The 24,557-nt window shown below is 43.0% G+C and overlaps 1 protein-coding gene across 1 annotated transcript; it reads left to right on the forward strand.

Annotated features, from left to right (window-relative positions):
* The first annotated feature begins 1,279 nt into the window (after positions 1-1,279).
* LOC308317504 (elongation factor 2) lies at positions 1,280-24,049 on the forward strand. The gene is made up of 15 exons (XM_080766566.1): positions 1,280-1,436; positions 5,070-5,284; positions 6,864-7,045; positions 9,993-10,204; positions 11,699-11,883; positions 13,264-13,369; positions 13,512-13,625; positions 14,413-14,551; positions 15,349-15,544; positions 17,737-17,995; positions 19,800-19,907; positions 20,265-20,618; positions 21,491-21,673; positions 22,374-22,506; positions 23,628-24,049. Exons 1-15 carry the CDS (start codon positions 1,434-1,436, stop codon positions 23,819-23,821), a joined length of 2,583 nt encoding a protein of 860 aa, XP_080622692.1. The 5' UTR covers positions 1,280-1,433; the 3' UTR covers positions 23,822-24,049.
* The last annotated feature ends 508 nt before the right edge of the window (positions 24,050-24,557 follow it).

The following is a 24,557-nucleotide window of genomic DNA, read 5'->3' on the forward strand; positions in this document are numbered from 1 at the left end:
ATTCCGTGCTCAGCTGATCAAATCATTGCTATGTATGATTCACACAAACACACAAAGCTGCGCATAGCCTAAAACATCACACTCTTGTGAAGTGAGGGGCGCTCTTATCATCATACATAATTTGATCACTATACATACATCAGTCAATCAAATCATCACATTCCGTACTACAACAGCTACCTACACACACACACACAAAGCTCAAAGATGTGCTAGGGCCCTCATAAAAATATACTTATTGAAAAATGTGGAAGAATTAGAATAGGCTATTGAAACCTTTTAACAAAGAAAATGGGGGAGTCCCTGACACAAAATAATGTCATATGGGCCGGGTCTGCAGCCAAATGCACATGAAGTAAATTCAAGTGGGCTATACACCAAAGAAATCAGGAAATAGGTTGGTATAGGATATCTGTAGGCTAAGTGAGCATATCACATTTCTGGATAGGCTACTTAAATGACACACACTCTCTCTCTCGCTCGCTCTCGCTCTCTCTGTGTGTGTGTGTGTGTGTGTGTGTGTGTGTGTGTGTGTGTGTGTGTGTGTGTGTGTGTGTGTTTGATTGATTGATTGAAATCTTTATTAACAGTTTGCAGAATTACAGTACATTTCAAGCACAAACTCAATACAAAGACTGTTAACTGTGAGTGGACGACCCAATTAAGCCTTACACTTGTTTACAACAGGGTCCACATTGTTCAATTCATCAAAACATTTAGAGACAAACAAATAGACACTTCTATGTAGTTAAAGAACAGAACAGGAATTCATCATATAGGAAGCGAAAAGGGAAAAAAATATATATACAGTGAGGGGAAGTGGGGAACAGGGGGATAAAAGAAAACGAAAGACAGAGTGTAGGGCGCCTGCACGCCTGTGTGTGTGTGTGTGTGTGTGTGTGTGTGTGTGTGTGTGTGTGTGTGTGTGTGTGTGTGTGTGTGTGTGTGTGTGTGTGTTTCTGGCAGTATCAAATATTAATAGCATGGTATTTCCACACGTTGTGAGCTTGTAAGCCTACTCGTATAGATCAGCTGTCAGCCATGCCTGCCATACAGCCTATAGACATTTCGGGTGCGCGACCACCACCGCCAGCTGCAGCGCGCAGCCAACCAAGTAGCCTAAAACCTGGCAGACAGTCATCATCATGACATGAGAGACTATCCCACCCAGTGTCCCTCTCTCGGTCTCAGGACTGGAGGTTCGGGTCCCATATGACCACGGTCCACATGACCCACGCCGCGCGACGAGCGTCTCCCACCTGCATCCGTCCGTCCGTCCACGCACGCACGCAGCATTAAAAGCCAACACAGTGCGTCACTCTCGCTCTCTTCTCGCCCAGATCCTCCGACGGAGAGGACAGGATCGAGACACACGCACACAACTACACGACCCCGCGCCGCACTGAGCCGGGCAACACCATCCATCCGCCAAAATGGTAACAACAGCCAGCTGTATATATATACTTTCTTGTTGCGATTGTTCAATATCGATGAGATGTGACCTAATTGTGCGCGTGTGTCACTTAAATATGCTGGCAATATAGGCCTATATAGCACATTCTTTATTAACGACAGACAACATCGTCAATAATGCCTGTCTGTGTGGATATTTATAACAGAATAAATAATCTAATAGCAAGCGTTTAATATGCTTTATATATATAGGCCTATAATGTTGACTCGTGTATAGGGCCTATATAGTGCTATCAAATAACTGATCTACAAGCCTACTATACAGTTGATCTGATCCTTTCGGCAAACGCCACCTATATAGGTAGGTAGCATAATATATATAAATTATGATATAGGCTATATTTATATAATATTGGCATATATAATATATGGCTATTGGGCCTTATACAAGTGCGTAGAGTGTCATATAATCCTTGTAGGGGGGTGCACTGCACATATTGCAATAACCTTACTCACTGTTATTAATAGAATAGAACGAACACGCCCAGCACTAAAGCCTCAAATGACCCATGAGCGCCACGATTGGACGACTCGGCCTGCTTAACATGACAGCAGCGTGCACATGCATAATATGTGTGAGTCATAGAAGTCACGTGGGATTTATTCTTATTAATAGGCCTATATAATCCTACTACTAGGGCTATTATTAGGCCTATATGTATTATTATCCCAGAGACAAAACAAAAAGTGGTCCGTGGCTCAAATGCCAAAAATGATTGAAAAGCACTGCTCAGGGCAGTGGCGGAGGGTTCTTATAACGGCAGTGGGTTCATGCAGCCACGCCCCCCCCCCAGCGGTGGGAAAAAAACGATTGGTAGGCCTACTTTATTTACAGCAGTCGCTTTGTGGCGGTCGCTTATTGACGTACCATTTAAAGTACGAGGAAAGTGTTTCTCCTTACAGCTATAACATTAAATTGTTCCGTTTCAACATTTCAGCATGATCAATGATAAACAGTAAAGCAGTCGCTTTGTGGCGGTCGCTTATTGACGGAAATCTCAGTGGACAGTGGGTGCATATACTGCATATTGATATATTTTGCCAAAATGCCAGTGGGTTCATTTGCCCCTGAACCCACGGAGTTGACGCCACTGGCTCAGGGTGCACACATAGACAACAAAGGGGGCTTCAGCCCCTGCCCCTTTTACACATCTATAAAACAACTGCCCTTTTACCCGTCTGTAAAGACAACATGCCCTTTTACCCGTCTGTAAAGACAACATGCCCTTTTACCCGTCTGTAAAGACAACATGCCCTTTTACCCGTCTGTAAAGACAACATGCCCTTTTACCCGTCTGTAAAGACAACTGCTCTTTTACCCGTCTGTAAAGACAACATGCCCTTTTACCCGTCTGTAAAGACAACATGCCCTTTTACCCGTCTGTAAAGACAACTGCCTTTTTACCCATCTGTAAAGACAACTGCCCTTTTATCCGTCTGTAAAGACAACTGCCCTTTTACCCGTCTGTAAAGACAACATGCCCTTTTACCCGTCTGTAAAGACAACTGACCTTTTACCCGTCTGTAAAGACAACTGCCCTTTTACCCGTCTGTAAAGACAACTGCTCTTTTACCCGTCTGTAAAGACAACATGCCCTTTTACCCGTCTGTAAAGACAACATGCCCTTTTACCCGTCTGTAAAGACAACATGCCCTTTTACCCGTCTGTAAAGACAACTGCCCTTTTACCCGTCTGTAAAGACAACATGCCCTTTTACCCGTCTGTAAAGACAACTGCCCTTTTACCCGTCTGTAAAGACAACTGCCCTTTTACCCGTCTGTAAAGACAACTGCCCTTTTACCCGTCTGTAAAGACAACTGCCCTTTCCAGACCACGAATGCAGCATTTACTACATGGTGGAAGAAATGCAAATGCCACTCCTTTCCATGCTTTTTTCTGAAGTCTCCTGAACTTGAACACAGTATAGCCTATTTTGCGTTGAACACATTTGTTTAGAAATCCATGTCGTACGCCGCATCCCCACTAGCAACCGAGTGTTGGGTTGCCCCCCGAAAATAGCCGATCTACAAGCTCTTAACGCGTTGCAGCGTGACGCGTTGTGAGCTTGTAGATCTGCTATTTTCATTATTTTTTGTCCAAAAGTGCCCTCTTACAGGATTTCGGCCCATGGCCCTCTAACACTCTCTGCACGTCCCTGCCACTGCTGTAGGATGCCATGCAGCCTGTAACCTACATTACAGAATATCTCAGTTTGCTGCTGCTTGATCCCAGTGCATCGCTGCACTGCAGCAATGCTTCCATTTGACAGCAGGACAATGTTTAAAAGAGACTGCAATCTCTCTCATGCACCTTCTGACTTCATAATCAGTGCAGGAAGGAGAAGTATACTGGGATTTTGATTTGACTAAAAAATTGACGACTTCGCCCATTTTCAACCTTATATCTTCATATACTGTAACTCACTGGTCCTCACACTATAATGCTTGTTGTGATAATATTAGCCATTTTTGTTTACCCGGTTCGTGTCTCAGAGGAGGGCTTAGTGGACAGTTCATAAACCCGCCTGCCGGCGACATCATCAATGAGGAATCATAATTATAGGCTTTCTATTACTGCAAAGTTAGCATTAGCTTTAAGCCATTGTTATTACATTCATTAACCCATTTTCTTTAATACAAAATGTATACGTTTTGATTGAAATGAACAAACCTATATCTGCTGATGATGTCGGTAAGCGAGTTTCTTAAAACACAATCAGCGCCGGGATTTCTTTCAAAATAGAAGCTCGGGGTGCCGGGCAGATATGGCAGCTTTTACTCTGAAAGGCGGGGGCTTCCGTTCCGTACGAAAATCGGGAGGCATAATGTTGCTTGCTTACCTCGCTATGGTTACGATCGAGTCTCTCTAGAAGCGTTAAAATTCCGGGCGAGAGGCATGTTGAAGTCAGAAATGAAGACAGAAGTATATAGCCATCTGGTCAAAACCATGGAGAGCTCCCTAGATTACGCGTGGCGAGCCCTCCTTTCTGATTGCTAAACAGGGACGTGAATGGCAGCGCGCATGCGCGAAAAGCAAGGATTACATTGCAGGGATAGGCCAACCCAATAAAAAAAGAAAGAAATGATCAATGAAAAAGCTCTAGGACGTGTGTATAGGTCGGTTGGATTAGCTATGACGTTTCCACACGTCGTACGGTCTGAACTCTGAATGTGTTACACATTCAGCGCCGGGATTTCTTTCAAAATAGCAGCTTTGGGTGCCGCGCAGATATGGCAGCTTTTACTCTGAATGCCCCCCTTCCGTTCCGTGCAAAAACATGAGAAATAATGTTGCTTGCTTACCTCGCTGAGGTATGATAACGTCGCTCGATAATCCCTCGAGTTCATTTTAAACGAGAGGCATGTTGAAGTCAGACATGAAGAGCTTATAGTATATCCATCTGGTCAAAACCACGGAGAGCTCCCTAGATTAGGAGATTATATACGAGCCTTTCTTTCTGAGGAAGTGAATGGCAGCGTGCATGCGCGAACAGCAAGGAGTATGGTGCTGCAGAAGGATCAGGCCAACTTCCACACGTCCTACGGTCTAAACGGCTTAATAAGTAGAGTTGTGCCCTTCTTCTTCTTCTTCTCAGGTGAACTTTACAGTCAACCAGATCCGAGAGATCATGGACAAGAAGTCCAACATCAGGAACATGTCCGTGATCGCCCACGTGGACCACGGCAAGTCCACCCTCACCGACTCCCTGGTCAGCAAGGCCGGCATCATCGCCGCCGGCCGGGCGGGGGAGACCCGATTCACAGACACCCGAAAGGACGAGCAGGAGAGGTGCATCACCATCAAATCCACGTAAGAGCGCTCAATACAACACTGTCACCACAGTTTTCAGATGGGTTACGAAATGTATCCAATCAGGATCACACGTACACAGCATTTATGTGCTTGTGTTCCACTTCCAATTGTGTCTGCTCATTTAGTTGTTTCAGTACTTTGACACTGATTACATTGGTGTTTTCTATTTGCTATAAGAGCTTGATGAGCGATGGTTAATGAACAAACTCTTTAAACTATATAGAGAAAATGGTCACCGTCACAATATGGAGCTATATTTAACACTTATTTAACACAAAATATCACTTCTAGCTCCGTTACATGTAAATATAGGTGCCTCATTTCCAAGTTGTTCTTAGGTCATGTCCCATGTTTCTTTGGATCCTGGCTCACTGGTTGAGAAAACACATTCACTGCCAGGTATTAATTAATTAATTAGCCACTGTCAGTGTCCCCCCCCCCCCACTGAAAACGCCTATCTTGAAGGCGAGAACAGCTTGTTTTGACCAAAAACGCAATCTGATATAAATGTATTTTTTGTAAATCTGCTTACAGTGAGACCGGTGGAGAAAGAGTTTACGCTTCCGGTTAATTTCTAGTTTTATCGGTCTCCTAGCAACCTAGAGCCATGCATACATTGGCGAAGAGCGCAATCTATCATAATCAATGAAATTAAGTGACGCGATATGTCGTCATTTCATTGGCAATGAATGTGTTTTATATACCATATGGTTGAGCGGAGTCCCTCAGGGCTCTATGCCAGTGCATGTTTCTGTTTTAGCTCTGCATTCAATATCTCCACTTAAAATAGCCAATCTACAAGCTCTCAACGCGTCACCTTGTGACGCATTGAAAGCTTGGTATAGATCAGTTATTTTCTGCTAAGGTTTTACCCCGAATAGTACGGATGCTGGGGTTCAAGTGCAAGACATATTACGACAGGAAGTGTCTGTGTCAGTCTCAGCCATTTGATCATGTGACCGTTTCTCTTGGAACGTACTGGAGACACGCTAGCCAGCTGCCCTGTTCCGCAGCATATAGCCAACAGTGGTGGAAAGTAATTTAGTACAATGTACTCAAGCGCCGCTGTACTTATGTTAAATGTTGAGATACTTTTACTTCATACTGATATTACACTATATATTTAAGGTCAAAATGTTGTTTTTTTTTACTCAAAAGTTATTTGGATCTCATTAATTACTACTAGTTACTTAGATTTAGATTATTATTACAAAACATACATCAACCATGTTATTCCTCCATGTCCTCGTCTACACTACAATAGCTTGTAGGGTTACCACAATATTTTGTCACATTTTAAAAACTTGAAACACCTGCGACATGGGACATATTGTACATATAGAGTACTTTTACTTGTGGTATTTTTAATATATATTGATGATTGATGACATCACCTTTGAACTTGCTGCACATCTCCACATTCTTTAATTTTTACTTCTTTTAGTAAAAAACCAAAACAATCTGAGTTCTTCCACCACTGACAACCAACGTGCCTCGTCCACCACGCGTCTCTAGTGAACTGAAAGGCTGTTATGTGATTGTGTCCCTCCAACTCCTCTTCCTCCTCCCCTTGCAGTGCAATCTCCCTGTACTATGAGCTCGCAGAAAATGACTTGGCCTTCATCAAACAGAGCAAGGACGGCTTTGGCTTCCTCATAAACTTGATTGACTCTCCCGGTCACGTCGATTTCTCGTCCGAGGTGACGGCTGCCCTGCGGGTCACCGACGGGGCGCTTGTAGTTGTAGACTGTGTCTCAGGTACGGTGGTCGACTCGACAGCGAGCACTAGCTGGGCCGCTATATCCACGCTACACACACTGCCAGGCCGCGCATCGCTATACACGCTGCTGTGTGTGCTGTAGTCGTATATTTATTTCGTTAGCCTCATAGCATATATTTGCTTAAGTCACTTTTTGGCCAAATTTTTGACATTTTTGCCTATACTCTCCTGACACTGCTGCATTACATTGTGCCTTATTGCCCGTGTCCCAAGCCGGTGGTTTTCACCCCTGTTCTTATCAAGGTCCATTATTTATTTGAGACACATTTGATGAGATTTAGCCTCTCTGAGCCAAAATATTGTTGTTATCGTTGGATGATATGTTGTTGTCCACAATTTCATGCTGTATTGACTTACATGTGTATTGACCTTGGTACCATTAGAGAAGACATGACAGGCAAACGTTGATAAAAAAAATAACAATTATTCTTCTACATTGCCTAATTGTGTAGACTTGATGTTTAACAATAATTTTACTCTTGAGAGTGTAAAAGGAAAGTTTTATTTTACGCTCTCTAGAGTATCATTTTGCTGGGGATCACCTAGAACGCCCTCAAGGACCATGGTGGTCCCAGGACCACTGGTTAAAAAACCCTGTCCTAAGCCAATCAGAATGCTTGTTTACATTCAAAAATGAATGATGACTAATGTTATAACGCATAATGGTGCGTTCACACAGGAAGATGAAATTATGCAGTCTACCATTCATTGTCAATGGAAGCCAGCGACGTGAAGCTACGAAGCAGCTATGATGCGTGAAGCTGACGCAAATTATGCTGTGATGCGTTTTTGCGCCGTTTCATCTGTCCGTCTGAACGCACCTTTATGCTGCGTTCACACGGGCAGATGTAAAGATTCAAAAATCACAGGAGACAGGACATTTGTCGCTTTGTATATCTGTTTCTCACATGGTCATTAACATCATCAAGCGTGCGTCCGTAGTGACGTGTATCATTGCAGCTACAGTTGTAGATTAGTAGCTTTGCATCTGGAAGTTGAACCCAGCTCAGCTTCAATTTGTAGCTTCGTAGCTTTTGCAGCAGCTACAAACGTCGGATGCATCTTTGTATCTTTCTTCATGTTACTGGCTTCCGTTGACAATGAATGGTAGACTGCATCTTTGCATCTGCCCGTGTGAACGCAGCATTGGGGCTAGGCATAAAGTGATTTTGGAATGTAACAAGCTTTCTGATAGGCGGAGGACATAGAATGTAACAAGCATTCTGATAGGCTGAGGACATAGGGCTAAGACATGATGAATCAGCAGTGTTAGGAGAGTAGAGTTAGGCCGATATAAATAAAGGCAGATAAAATATGTATACTTGGGGCATGCTTTCCCAAGTTTAACTTAGGCAGAAAACCTTAAAATATGACTTAGGCAATTATTATTAGGTTTTGTAACGCTTCCAGGAAAAAGCTTTGGCTTGCAAGACATGCAGTCACTGTAACATACCAGCTGAAATGATACAAATTATGTTTGTTTGTTTTTTCACACTTTGGTCTTAACTGTGGTCTTAATTAACAGTATGATGCACCAAAACTAATTTACGTTACTAAAGGTTTGATATTAAAAACATATTTCTTTCAACCAATAGTATGATGACAAGCCCCATAGGACAAGTGTTACTCCGTTGAATAATGTAAAAAAAATGTCAGACGCCATCTTTTACATATACAGACAGAGAGCCAACTCATACGCTGACGTTTGAGCTTGATGCAGCACTGCCTCGTTGTGCACGGAATTGAAATGCCATATTATAGCATCAGTGAGTCGGCTGAATCTGGTTCAGGCAGTGCACAGACCCCGACCCCACCGCTCCCTATACGCTGTGATTGGCAGAGAAGCAACCCAGCTCCCGTTCCACTAGGGAATGCGTCGTGATAGTGGTGCCGAGACGCCGTTGCAGCTGGTGTTGAAACTTGAGCAACAATGCACAAACTGCATGCTCTGTGGTATATATGGAGACTGTGTTAATAATAACACGGCCTGGTGGCACATTCTCGAGTGCTGCGACTATTGAGTAGTTTCCTATTTTATTCCTATTTTTAATAATCGATTAAATCGATTAGTTGCGCCCCATTTTTTTTTATCTGTGAGTTATTAATCAGGGAGGAAGTGCATTATCGTGCTACTGAGAAGGACAGTGTGCTGTTACGTTGGGTTATTTATTATTATTATTTGTTTTTTTTAAGATATTGTGTTTACGCTAACCCTCAACGTTTACTATGAAATACACATGAAAACCCCATTCGACTCCATGCTGCACGTGCATGATCTGTCTGTTAGCTGTCCATAGTATTAAAGCTTGTATTATTCCAGTGTCACTACATGATTTTGCAATGCATTGCAGTTGTTGCACAGTAGTTATATGTTGTGTGAATGAGTTTGTTTTCCATGTTCATATGTATCCTATGTTGTTCACGGTAAAATCCTCAAGTGTTAATCTATCCACTTGTAACGGTCCTTGCATACTGGTGCGTTTTTGGAAAAACTGTGGAAAAAACGACAGAAAATGGCAGAAAAAGGACCTTAACTCTGAGATTGTAATAGAATGTAACCAAAATGGACCCATTTGGACCCTCTCAGAGTTCAATTAACACTGAGGACTATACTGCCCTACAAAGCCAAAGTGCAGTAACTATACAGGGGACAAAATGGCCGATAGGTTTAAGTGTGTTTCAACTGGTCAGCCAAATGTGATGTCGGCAAATTAGTGATATTAAACTAATTGTAAATGTGTTCTTGGCAATTGCTTATCTCCCAAAATCACCAAGGCAAATTTGACCTTTGGGATACACAAATAAGTGTCCAAAAACATAGTTTCTGCACGTTTGGCTTTGTCGGGCAGTATAAATAAAGTGTTCTATTCCAGACCTGACCTAACACAGTGGCCTGAGATGGAGTTTCATTTAAATTTCTTTTAGGCGTGTGCGTCCAGACAGAGACGGTGCTGCGGCAGGCCATCGCCGAGCGGATCAAACCGGTCCTGATGATGAACAAGATGGACCGGGCGCTGCTGGAGCTGCAGCTGGAGCCCGACGCGCTCTTCCAGACCTTCCAGCGCATCGTGGAGAACGTCAACGTCATCATCTGCACCTACGGGGAGTCCGAGAACGGCCCCATGGGCAACATCATGGTCAGTGCTGCCGCCGCCCGCTAGCATAGCGCGGCTACGTCATGGTCAGTGCTGCCGCCGCCCGCTAGCATAGCGCGGCTACATCATGGTCAGTGCTGCCGCCGCCCGCTAGCATAGCGCGGCTACATCATGGTCAGTGCTGCCGCCGCCCGTTAGCATAGCGCGGCTACATCATGGTCAGTGGTGACAACCCAGAGCCTATACCACTTGTGCAAGGATGTGCTGTGATCGTCCAGGAGTCACTTTGAGTGGCAGTTGGGGCAAACGCTCACCCCAAAACATGATTTACTATTCTGTGCTTATCGGGACGCAACACAAATTGTGCAAAGTCGGCTCAAGTGAACTTGAGCCACGTGAAGCACCACCGAGCCAGAGTGGTGTACAATTTACAATTACAATTGAGGCATTTAGCAGACGCTCTTAATCCAGAGTGATTTACAGTAAGCAGGTGGAGAGTGTCGTCATTGAGGGGGCAGAAAACAATGCTTGAGCGCTGTTCGTGCAGCACTGCAAGTGTGACAAGCTGGAGTTTGAAATACATTGTTTTCGATGAGAGTGCCGCAAATATCAGCAATTTTAGGCATGTGTGCAACAGGCCAACTGTTTTAAAGTAATGTACAGTGACAACTAAAGTCTCTGTAATGTTTATGTTGTACTATTACTAAAACTGTGATTTGAGGCATATGATTTGAGGCTTTTTCTTCAAAACGGGCCATCCTGCAAACTTTGAAAGCCAATGTTAGCAATTAGGATGGAATATGAAATATCGGACAGATCTGTCTTGAGCACCTGACTATAGCGTTATACGGTGTAATGATTTGCAGTATTTTTGGACAGAATCTGAAGGAGTAATAAGAAAAAATGGGTTTTACAAGAGTCGAGCAGTGGAACCACTGTTAAAACACAATTTGTACATAATACGTCTGGAAACGTCATAAGGATTGGAACCGAGAGGTGCCTCTGACGTCTGTGGACGTCCTAGCGACGTCCAAACGACACGGGGCGAGATAAGAATATTCAGAATTATTCCTTTTTTTTTTTTTGGCATTTCGCTTTTCGCTTGCCGTATGCTAACGCTCTGTGCAACTATTAGCTTGTCATTGACTCCCATGTTAGCGCAGCGGAAAGAATGACTCGTATCTCCTCATCCAGGGCGCTCTCCGTGGTGATAAATGGATCGATATGCTGCCGCTTCATTTCTGCTCCTCATCCGTCTCTCCCGCAAAATATGAACGCTTTTTGGAGCGTATATAAATATATTAAGATGATCAGAGATTGTGAGGTCACTTTGTCAAGTCAACTTTTTTAAGAAAGTGTTTCCGGTTCATGGCTTTCAGAGTAAAAGCGCTCAGACAACTCTGGCACCCCGGGAGCTTCTATTTTGATGCACTTCCGGCACTTAAAGGGTATGTTGTTGATGCATAAAGTATAGTAGCCATTGAGGTGGGATATTGATGGTTCTCTCTCTCTCTCTCTCTCTCTCTCTCTCTGCAGTTGGATCCAGTGGTGGGGACCGTGGGTTTCGGCTCAGGGCTCCACGGCTGGGCGTTCACTCTCAAGCAGTTCGCCGAGATGTACGTGGCCAAGTTTTCGGCCAAGGCCGAAAAGAAGGCGCCGCTGACGCCAGTAGAGCGCGCCAAGAAGGTGGAGGAGATGATGAAGAAGCTGTGGGGAGACAAGTGAGTCTGTGTGTTTCTGACATGGGACCCAATCGTGGGGGGGACAGACGTTATAGTCCGACGCACCGACAGTCGTACAGTGGCCGGTTAAGACACAACCTTGTCTTTTTCCGCTTGCGGTTAGGTTTTTAGGCCTGAGGCCGATTCTAAGAACTCCTCTAAATCCTGACCTAAGGTTTCTGGAAAAACTTCAAATATTTATATAGCAGCATCAATTTTTCAAAAACTCTTTCTAGTATTATATTATCAATTTTTACCTCAATATTTGTGTTCATCAGTGCTTTTTGTTTGCCAAATACCATATATTTAGTTTTTTTCAGATTAAGTGATAGTTTATTTAGATCAAACCATACCTTTAATTTGTCCAATTCAATTTTTACCAACTCCAGCAGTTGCTGAATGTCCTTTCCAGAGCAAAATATATTGGTGTCATCGGCAAAGATAACAAATTTCATGATACTGGATGTCTTACATATATCATTAATATATAGTATGAATAATTTCGGTCCTAGTATTGAGCCCTGCGGCACTCCACACGTGATATGTGAACAGTTTGATTTATATTCACCCATCTGTACATACTGTTGTCTATTTGTGATGTAACTTTTTAACCAGTTTAAACCTACCCCTCTAACACCATATCTCTCCATCTTTTTTAGCATTATATCATGATCTATTGTGTCAAAAGCTTTCTTTAAATCAATGAACACCCCCACTGCATAATTGTTATTATCAACTGAACTTGTTAGTTCCTCTATTAAATCAACCAGTGCCATCGATGTGGATCGCTTTGCTCGAAAACCATATTGACTGTCTGTCAGTAACTGGTGTTTTTCTAGGAAGCCACCTAGCCTTGCATCAAATAGTTTTTCAAGAATTTTTGAAAATTGAGGCAACAAGGACACTGGCCTGTAGTTGGTGTATAGATGTTTATCTCCTGCTTTGTAAATTGGAATTACCTTTGCTATTTTCATTTGTTTAGGAAAAGAACCAGTCACAAATGATAGATGACATATATGTTAATGGATCTGCAATAGCAGTTATAACTCTTTTTATGAGTGTCATGTCAATGTCATTGCAGTCATAAGAGATTTTATTTTTGAACTTATTAACTATGTCTATAATTTCACCAGCCAACGCCGGGGCTCCACCACTGTCAGGGAATGTTCCCTTTTTAATCAATGAAGGGTGGCTCCACTGCCCACGATGCGTTGCGTTGCGTGACTGCTTTTAAAATTGCCCCGGTTCGTTTTTTTACGCACTCACGCACTCACACGTCCAGTGGATACACGTCCAGTGCATTACACACTGAGATTACGCAGACTAAGATACAAGCAGTGTCACTGATTGAGGAGTGCATTATACATGCCTTTTTTGCAGGTACTTTGATCCAGCGACTGGTAAATTCAGCAAGACCGCCACCAACGCAGAAGGCGCCAAGCTCCCAAGAACATTCTGCCAGCTGGTGCTGGACCCCATTTTCAAGGTCCGCAGCCAATTATTATTATTATTATTATTATTTGTATTTAATGTATGTCTAATAATAATAATAGCTCAGATTTATATAAGCAGCCAAAGTCGTACGCATGAAGAAAAGGGTTAAGTATCTTGCCTCTGATATTCACCAGGTTTTCGACGCCATCATGAACTTCAACAAAGAAGCAACACAGAAGCTGATTGAGAAGCTGGACGTGAAGCTGGACGCCGACGACAAAGAGAAAGAAGGAAAACCCCTTCTGAAGGTGCTTGTCACGCACTAGCCATGCCAGACGTACGACAATCATCGCGTTTTATACCGTCTGTATCTGTACGATGTATATATATACGATCGATAATTCCAAATGTATACGATAATTTCGCATATCAACAACAACAGCGTGTTTAACACATTCCATGGCGGCGGCTTTGGGCCTTTCAAAATAAATTGATTACCATTTCCCAGCTGTGGCATTTATCATCATAGCATTGCACCTCACAGCACATTTTTTTGTTTGGTTGCCACCCGTTAAGAGTTTGCATTTAATAACGTCAAATTAAGTTATTTTATGCTTACATGCGCTCATCTGATTTGGGTTTTTCTGCAGATTAATTGATAAGGTTTTAGATCTGCGTTATTTCAATCTCAATCCACATCCCATTTACAGTAGACGTGTGGTGTGAGTGACACATTGGTGAATCGGTGTGTCCCTATATTTTGGGCATGTCATTATACAGTAGTTTTCAGACATAATTCTTTCGGCAATGACACTTTAGATTTGCTATAAAGGGGGTCGTGGATGGGGGGGGGGGGGAGACCATACAGCATAGATTCCTGGGGTATCCAGCTCAGCTATCTCAGGTCACCCATTCTGACCTGAGATCAGATTCTGAAAAAGATGTTTCTATGTCAGTCGTAAAATAGCAGACCTATACAAGCTATGAGCTTGTATAGATCTGCTATTTTTCAACAGCTAAAGCATAACACCAAAAGGGGGTTCCAGCCCCTGAATGGGTTAAGAGGTTAACCCGCTTATGTTTTTTACACCTCAGGCGGTGATGCGCCGCTGGCTGCCAGCAGGGGACGCTCTGCTCCAGATGATCACCATCCACCTCCCGTCCCCGGTGACGTCGCAGAAGTACCGATGTGAGCTGCTGTACGAGGGGCCCATGGACGACGAGGCGGCCATGGGTTCGTTACTTACATACTATAGAAATACTATAGTGGGTCTTAACCCATTCTGACCTGAGATCAGATTCATGCGAGGTTTCCACTGGACACACACTGGTCTGATGAACCCATTCTGACCTGAGATCAGATTCCTCCCGACAGCAGAGATATCTATGAATTGAATCTGCAACATAATTGTATACAATATATGTAGTGGGGGGATCCCTAGCTGCTACATCTCTCTCTCTCTCTCTCTCTCTCTCTCTCTCTCTCTCTCTCTCTCTCTCTCTCAGATAAGGGGTCCTTTGGCTAGGCCTATATCTCTGCTGTTCGGCACTGCTAACTCCAAAATGTAAATGTTTCAGGAAATTATTATTATTTTATTTTTGAGGGGCGCTAGCCCCTCATATATTCAGTTGTTAGTGTAGATTTTCGTTTCACACAAATGTTAAATTCCCATATTGACAACGAATTGAGAATAACAAATGCTAATACTGCTGCCTCTTCAAAGTTGTTGGTATTAGTGACTGTATTGCATTGCACATTATATTATCACCACCCAAATCTAGCTCAAGTGGAGTTAGGAGATTTTGTCCATCATTGATGATAACAGCCGACAATGGACCTCCAAGCTCACACAATGCCTTTAAATATTACAATAACCTCTGCAAAGAGGGGTTCACGGAGTCGGGAGTTGCTGTTTCAGTAGAACTATCGAGATAAATGGAACTAATTTCTTTCTTCACATTGCGCTCCTCAGAAACCACTACATAGATAGATTTTTCTGTCTTATTCACAATGCCTTTACCCCTCATCAGGAATCAAGAGCTGTGACGCCAAAGCTCCCCTCATGATGTACATCTCCAAGATGGTGCCCACCACCGACAAAGGCCGTTTCTACGCCTTCGGCCGCGTGTTCTCCGGCACGGTGTCCACGGGGCAGAAGGTTCGCATCATGGGCCCCAACTACTCTCCTGGAAAGAAGGACGACCTCTATCTGAAACCCATTCAGAGGTCTGAGCGCTTTTGGAACCACATATTTTCAGACTTGACATGAAATAGTTTGAGAACCAGTGAGGCCCGCCCCTTTTCCACCGGTTGGTTCCCAGTGGGAACCGGTTCAGTTCTTGTTGGTTCTTAGTCCATGAGCCAGAGCTCCAAAATTGGAACGTTAATTATGAATTGAGTGGGCAAAACCATACCTATATTAGATTGTTATCACCATGAAAATTGAGTACTTACACGAAGACAATGATTTATTGTATTAAACATTTTACATTTACATTCCGCCTAATGGACTATAAGAACCAAAAAGAACTGAACCGGTTCCCATTGGGAACCAACCGGTGGAAAAGGGGGTCTTGATAGAGAAACACATTCTCAGGATTTAGAAGACATGTAGAACGTGGTCTCAGTCCTAAAATGTTATGCTTTAGCTATTGAAAAATAGCAGACCTACCATAGGTCTGTTATTTTTGAAAAGTCAAAGACATTTTTTTAGAATCTGATCTCAGGTCAGAATGGGTTGATAATGACACTATCAGGATGTAATAAGAATTTTTTTTAGAATCTGATCTCAGGTCAGAATGGGTTAATAATGACACTGTCAGGATGTAATAAGAATTTTTTTTAGAATCTGATCTCAGGTCAGAATGGGTTAATAATGACACTGTCAGGATGTAATAAGACATTTTTTAGAATCTGATCTCAGGTCAGAATGGGTTAATAATGACACTGTCAGGATGTAATAAGACATTTTTTTAGAATCTGATCTCAGGTCAGAATGGGTTAATAATGACACGGTCAGGATGTAATAAGACATTTCTTTAGAATCTGATCTCGGGTCAGAATGGGTTAATAATGACACTGTCAGGATGTAATAAGACATTTTTTTTTAATCTGATCTCAGGTCAGAATGGGTTAATAATGACACTGTCAGGATGTAATAAGACATTTCTTTAGAATCTGATCTCAGGTCAGAATGGGTTAATAATGACACTGTCAGGATGTAATAAGATTTTTTTTTAGAATCTGATCTCAGGTCAGAATGGGTTAATAATGACACTGTCAGGATGTAATAAGACATTTTTTTAGAATCTGATCTCAGGTCAGAATGGGTTAATAATGACACTGTCAGGATGTAATAAGACATTTTTTTTAGAATCTGATCTCAGGTCAGAATGGGTTAATAATGACACTGTCAGGATGTAATAAGACATTTCTTTAGAATCTGATCTCGGGTCAGAATGGGTTAATAATGACACTGTCAGGATGTAATAAGACATTTTTTTTTAATCTGATCTCAGGTCAGAATGGGTTAATAATGACACGGTCAGGATGTAATAAGACATTTCTTTAGAATCTGATCTCGGGTCAGAATGGGTTAATAATGACACTGTCAGGATGTAATAAGACATTTTTTTTAATCTGATCTCAGGTCAGAATGGGTTAATAATGACACTGTCAGGATGTAATAAGACATTTCTTTAGAATCTGATCTCAGGTCAGAATGGGTTAATAATGACACTGTCAGGATGTAATAAGAATTTTTTTTAGAATCTGATCTCAGGTCAGAATGGGTTAATAATGACACTGTCAGGATGTAATAAGACATTTTTTTAGAATCTGATCTCAGGTCAGAATGGGTTAATAATGACACTGTCAGGATGTAATAAGACATTTTTTTTAGAATCTGATCTCAGGTCAGAATGGGTTAATAATGACACTGTCAGGATGTAATAAGACATTTCTTTAGAATCTGATCTCGGGTCAGAATGGGTTAATAATGACACTGTCAGGATGTAATAAGACATTTTTTTAGAATCTGATCTCAGGTCAGAATGGGTTGATAATGACACTGTCAGGATGTAATAAGACATTTTTTTTAGAATCTGATCTCGGGTCAGAATGGGTTAATAATGACACTGTCAGGATGTAATAAGACATTTTTTTAGAATCTGATCTCAGGTCAGAATGGGTTAATAATGACACTGTCAGGATGTAATAAGACATTTTTTTTAGAATCTGATCTCAGGTCAGAATGGGTTAATAATGACACTGTCAGAGACATTTTTTTTAGAATCTGATCTCAGGTCAGAATGGGTTAATAATGACACTGTCAGGATGTAATAAGACATTTTTTTTAGAATCTGATCTCAGGTCAGAATGGGTTAAGAAACGTGACTTTGCGCTATACACACACACAGGACCATCCTGATGATGGGCCGCTACACGGAGCCCATCGACGACGTGCCCTGCGGGAACATCGTGGGCCTGGTGGGCGTGGACCAGTACCTGGTGAAGACGGGCACCATCACCACCTTCGAGCACGCCCACAACATGCGCGTGATGAAGTTCAGCGTCAGCCCCGTGGTGCGCGTGGCCGTGGAGGCCAAGAACCCCGCCGACCTGCCCAAGCTGGTGGAGGGCCTGAAGCGCCTCGCCAAGTCAGACCCCATGGTTCAGGTGTGTGTTGCGCATGTGTTTGAGCGGCTGCCAAGCTTCTTCCCGAGAGTGACTGTGTGTGTGTGTGTGTGTGTGTGTGTGTGTGTGTGTGTGTGTGTGTGTCTGTGTGCGCACGTGCAGGTTTGATTGATTGATTGAAATCTTTATTAACAGTTTGCAGAATTACAGTACATTTCAAGCACAAACTCAATACAAAGACTGTTAACTGTGAGTGGACGACCCAATTAAGCCTTACACTTGTTTACAACAGGGTCCACATTGTTCAATTCATCAAAAAATTTAGAGACAAACAAATAGACACTTCTATGTAGTTAAAGAACAGAACAGGAATTCATCATATAGGAAGCGAAAAGGGGAAAAAAAAGTATATACAGTGAGGGGAACAGGGGGATAAAAGAAAAGAAAAACAAAAGACAGAGTGTAGGGCGCCTGCACACAACACCATGCGTTGATGCCATGTGTGCATATGTGCAGGCACCCAACACCACGTCCATACAAAAACATAGTACAATCCATAGTACAAAGACAGAGTGTAGGGCGCCTGCACACAACACCATGCGTTGATGCCATGTGTGCATATGTGCAGGCACCCAACACCACGTCCATACAAAAACATAGTACAATCCAGATACAAATTCAGCTTTTACAGAGGCCAGTTTCGAATTGCAGCCATCCGTAGGTGCCCTTTGAGAGCAGTTTTGAAGGAGCCAAGGGATTCACATGTCTTAATGACTGTTGGTAGGGCGTTCCACATTTTGGTCGCATAGGAGCGAAAAGAATTTAGGTCTGGATGTCTTATCTGTCCCTATAGAGCGCCGCAGTCCCGCCCCCTTTCAGAAAAGCGAGTGGCCCAGGAAGTGGAAGCCCCATGCATTCTCCCATCGGCACTTTTAATATAATTTATTTAAAGACGGTTACGCCGCGGACAAAGCCAACTCGGATCGTGACGAATCATGACAATGAACACAATCTTTTGGGCCGATCAAATCATTAGAAAGAAGAAAAGAAAGTCAGGAGACAACACTATTGGTTTTGTTTTTCGTCTTATAAATTATTTGATCGGCCCAAAAGATTGTGTTCATTGTCATGATTCGTCACGATCCGAATTGGCTTTTTCCGCGGCGTAACCGTCTTTAAATAAATGATATCCCTGTCCCACTCCAAGTACGACCTATTGACCTCTGCAGCCGTTTTGAGCAGTCAGCTAACTGGGGTCGCATTGGGGTCACACACACACACACACACACACACACACACACACGCGCACGCATGCATGAACTGGTGGGCGTGTCCAAATAAAAGCATGATTTTAACAAATATTGTACACTTTTTGGGTATTATAATAATACCTGATGATCATGTTTTAGGGTGGGGATAAAAATCGTGGCACTCCATCTTGAATTTTTTGAAAAATGAACATTTTGGAGTGATTTCTTCACGATAGCAGAGATTATACAGTGATTTGTGGTCAGTCGTTTTGTGAGCTTGTAGATCTACTATTTCTGCACGGTTGAATATTTCCCCCAGAATAGGCATGCTGCGGGTTCAAGTTAAAGTAGCAATACCTCAATGTAGAAATACTAAAGTCCTGTATTCAAGTACCAATGTAAATGAGCTAAACCTTTTTAAATGTGTCAAGCTTTTTCAGACACGGGCTATTAATGAATGCCACATTAATCACTGCCATTAATGACAGTAACGCACACCCTCTTGTGTTATTGCATAAGTATAATTTATTTTCTTCCATTTTCCACTTTTCAAGTGAGAAAGCGGCTTGAAATCCTGGTGACTTTGTGTCCAACAGTGTATCATTGAAGAGTCGGGGGAGCACATCGTGGCTGGAGCTGGAGAGCTGCACCTGGAGATCTGTTTGAAAGATCTGGAGGAGGACCATGCAGGAATCCCCCTGAAGGTATAAGCACTGTGTGATGCTTCCTTAGAATCAATTGATTCAAGCCTGGTAAAAATGTATTTTTTTTTAGCAAGCCATGATATGACACTGTTAACGCTTGATTTACACTTTGCTGAGAGAAAAAAGTGCTCGACACATATAGCAAATCTACTTTTACACCATAGCTTAGTTTTAGTTTAGTTTGTATTTACTTACTGTAGTTTTTAGACAATGAAAAAAAGGCAGTCCTCATGGCTTTAAAGGTGACACAATTAACGCTGGTTGACGGTTATACCGGCGCAGCTCCGGGAACCAAACATAAAATACGTTTATGCGCATTACAATCCGTCACATCTTGTGGTGTTCGTCGTTCGACAGAAATCGGACCCCGTGGTGTCCTACCGCGAGACGGTGACCGAGGAGTCCAACCAGGTGTGCTTGTCCAAGTCTCCCAACAAGCACAACCGCCTGTTCATGAAGGCGCGGCCCTTCCCCGACGGCCTGGCCGAGGACGTGGACAAGGGCGACGTGAGCGCCCGCCAGGAGCTCAAGCTGAGAGCGCGCTACCTGACCGAGAAGTACGAGTGGGAGGTGGCGGAGGCCCGCAAGATCTGGTGCTTCGGCCCCGACGGCACGGGACCCAACATGGTCATTGACGTGTCCAAGGGCGTGCAGTACCTGAACGAGATCAAGGACAGCGTCGTGGCCGGCTTCCAGTGGGCCACCAAGGAGGTGAGTGAAGCGCCCCGCAATGTCCTGCATGCACGACAGACACAGATTCAGTCGACACAAGCCGTTAATGTTACAGAGTTACAACTTACGGGTAAAGAGTAATGAAAAGAAAAAGTACTGTGGTGTAGCCTACACAGCAATACATGGGGGGGGGGGGGGGGGAATCTTAAGACTAAACAAGAAGCATCAACAATACAGAGCAACGGTAAACAGTGCACTTTTTTTTTTCCACTTCACTTTTATTGAAGGAAGAACAGACAAAAAAACAACAAACAAGGCTATACAAAAAGAAGAAAAAAAAGACAAAAAGGCTGCATTTTTCATATTACAAAAAAACATTCAATGAAATCCTATTGCAGTATCGCTATAGGCTGAGAGAAGAGATTCCACTTTTCCCACTTTGTATAGAATGTATCCTCTTGTAGTCCAAGTATGAATGTCCATCCATTGATCTTTCGTTGGTGGGTCCTTCATGTGGGCACCAGCGGTAAACAGTGCACTTTAAACAAATGAAGTGTCCATTCCAGTCAGCGCTTCATAGTTGCCACGCCGTATCTCGTCATGATACTAATCATAACTATTATGAATGCAATGCCAATCAAAAAGCACAGAACCCCACCCTACTGTAGGAAGGGGTGTCATTAGAGGTCAGAGTCTTGACAGTGCTGGAAGGAAGAAGCCTTTTTTTTTAACTTGAAGGGGCAGTTCACCCATTTTCAACCTTATCTTCATACAGTATAAGTGGTCCTCACTATAATGCTCATTATTATATAGTGTGCACAATTTCGCTCAAGAAACCAACGGTGGAAGAAAGCGATTTTCTCACCCCCCCCCCCCCCCCCCACCCCCTCCCCCTCCCCTATCACCGTCAGGGCACCCTGTGCGAGGAGAACATGAGGGGCGTCCGCTTCGACATCCATGACGTCACCCTGCACGCGGACGCCATCCACAGAGGCGGCGGGCAGATCATTCCCACCGCACGCCGCGTCCTCTACGCCTCCGTGCTCACCGCCGAGCCCAGGCTGATGGAGCCCGTCTACCTGGTGGAGATCCAGGTATATATACACACCCGCAATTCATCAGTGGTGGGGGGGGGGGGGGAGAGTACTCAAATGTGTTAACTTATTCTGACCTGAGATCAGATTCTAACGCACAGAAGAATGGTGGTTCTTTAACCCATTTTGACCCGAGATCAGATTCTAAAAATGTCTTCTAAATCCTGACAGTTTAAAAAAAAAAAGCAGACCTACAAGCCCACTCGCTACGAGCTTGTAGGTCTGCTATTTTTCAATAGCTAAAGCATGACATGATGCCGACACCAAAAGGGGTTCCCGCCCCAAAATGGGTTGAATACTTTGTTACAGGTTACACGAAGAATTCAATCAGAATTGCACTCGCGTAAAAGTACAAAAGTAAATTGGCTTCGAAATGTACTTAAAGTACCAAAAGTAAAAAGTGCTCATTATGAAGAAATGTCCCATTTCAAGTTTTAAAATGAATATAAAACTCTTTTGAAAATGGCAGATATTTGTGTGTTTAAAAGTAGGCCTATAATCAGTCACAGGGGTCTCGAGTAAACAGAGAATAAATAAATAATCAATCAATCAATCAGAGGTTCACAATGTGGAATCTGATATTAACCAGATATTAACTATCATAATCTATTGCATATCAACCTGGGGGACCTAGAGATAAAAATGTTTGGGGAAACACTGTCCTATAAGAATGTCCCTATAAACGGTGTCCTCGTGACAGTGTCCGGAGCAAGTGGTGGGAGGCATCTACGGCGTGCTGAACAGGAAGAGGGGACATGTGTTTGAAGAGTGCCAGGTCACCGGAACGCCCATCTTTGTGGTGAAAGCATACCTCCCCGTCAACGAATCCTTTGGTAAGTTTAACCCATTTTCACCAAAAAAAAAGAAAGTCTCCTGAAAGAATAATATATTTTCAAAGATTTGTGCCGCATTTTCCACGTTTTTTTTCAAAAAATAGCAGACCTATACAAGCTCGTAGCGCAGCTTGTAGATCTGCTATTCAATAGCTAAAGTATAAAAAAGGGGTTCCCGCCCAGAATGGGTTAACTAACAACATCTTCGTCACGTGTCTTGAGTGTGGGGGTGTATGTGAATGTAGTTTATGTAATGTTATGTCATAAAAATAATAAAATATTATAAAAGAACGAACAACATCTTTGTGGTGAAAGCATACCTCCCTGTAAATTAATCCTTTGGTAATTACCAGTGGAAAACACAGCTGTCATCGTGAGACGGTCCATTGACACCACAGTTTTAAAGTAAAGGGTGACTTCACCCATTATCTTCATATCCTGAGCATTAGTTAGGATTCGGGGGCGACTGTGGCTCAGGAGGTAGAGCAGGTCGTCTAATGATCCATGGGTTGGTGGTTCGAATCCCGGCTCCCCCTGTCTACATGTCAAAGTGTCCTTGGGCAAGACACTGAACCCCAAATTGCTCCCGATGTGCTGGTTGGTACCTTGCATGGCTTCTGCCGCAATCGGTGTATGGATGTGTGTGTGAATGGGTGAATGTATTTGCACTATGTAAAGCGCCTTGCATAACGGCACGATATAAATGCACCATTTACCATTCCTATAACTAATCATAATGTGATATCGTTTTTGTCTATTCTGTCCCCTTTTTTGACCGGTATTGAACTGAAACGGTTCTTTCTTCCCACCTAGTGTTTCTTATGAAAATTAGTATGTTCCAAACCATAAAAGTTTGTTCGGAACAGGAACATTTTTTTATACTTTTTACGATATTTTTGGGGCTTTTTCTACCTTTATTGATAGTACCAGTGGACATTGACAGGGAACAGGGAGCGAGAGACATGGAGTGACACGTAGCAAAGGTGGTCGGGATCAAGCTTCGAACCTGTGACCCAGCGGTTGACCCCTAGAGGGATTTCACTTTTACGTTGTATCTGTGTTTGTGACAATAAATGTCATTAGCTCCATTGAGTTATAAGCTCATCTTTTGCGTCCGGCAGGTTTCACAGCAGACTTGAGGTCCAACACGGGAGGCCAGGCGTTCCCTCAGTGCGTGTTCGACCACTGGCAGGTCTTGCCAGGCGACCCCTTCGACGAGAAGAGCCAGCCTGCCGCGATAGTGAAAGAAACCCGCCACCGCAAGGGCCTCAAGGAAGGCATCCCCGCCCTCGACAACTACCTGGACAAAATGTAGACTGCTGTCTGGACAGCTTCCAAGTGCAATCGGTCACTTGCTGACAATGCAATACTACGTACGCGATATAACATGTAAAATAACACCTACACGCGGGGTGGGTATCACAATGGCAGATGGGATGATGGTTTGTAGATAGCGGAGAGAATCAATATACATTTGTAATAGTCCTTCCTGCAGTGCCAAGTTGATTCTAACAGCAAATAAAGTATAGCACGTTCTACTGTGTTTGATGTGGTGGCGAATTCATACAATTTATTTGGGTTATGCTGTCGGACATAAACCTTGTCATCGACATATTTCAACTTGTGTTTTTCTGCAAATTAGTGCCCTGCCTCGTCTTAAAGTAGTAAAGAAAATAGCCGATCTACAAGCTTCACTATATGTCATGAGTTTACAACATTCTGAATAATGAATGAAACCAATGATGAATGAAACCAATGAAAAGTATTAACAAGAGCGTGTGACTAAATATCTACATTGGATCCTTTGGAACACCGGTTTTCATCTCCTGAAACGTGAGACATATGGCATACGAGGTTTCCACCCGACAGCCACGATAGAATCACACTCAAGGCAACAAGAAGGCCTTTTGAATCATTATGTGAACCACCGTCAATTTAAAATAACTAAATGGCATTGGATATTTATGGTCCAATTCCAGTGGTTGCTCGAGTAGGCCCTATACTAAACATTTATTTTATTTGTATTGTTTTGAAGTACACCTTAACTAAGT

The sequence above is a fragment of the Protomyctophum bolini genome, assembly GCF_963924005.1.
Source record: "Protomyctophum bolini genome assembly, chromosome: 6".
Taxonomy (NCBI): Eukaryota; Metazoa; Chordata; class Actinopteri; order Myctophiformes; family Myctophidae; genus Protomyctophum; species Protomyctophum bolini.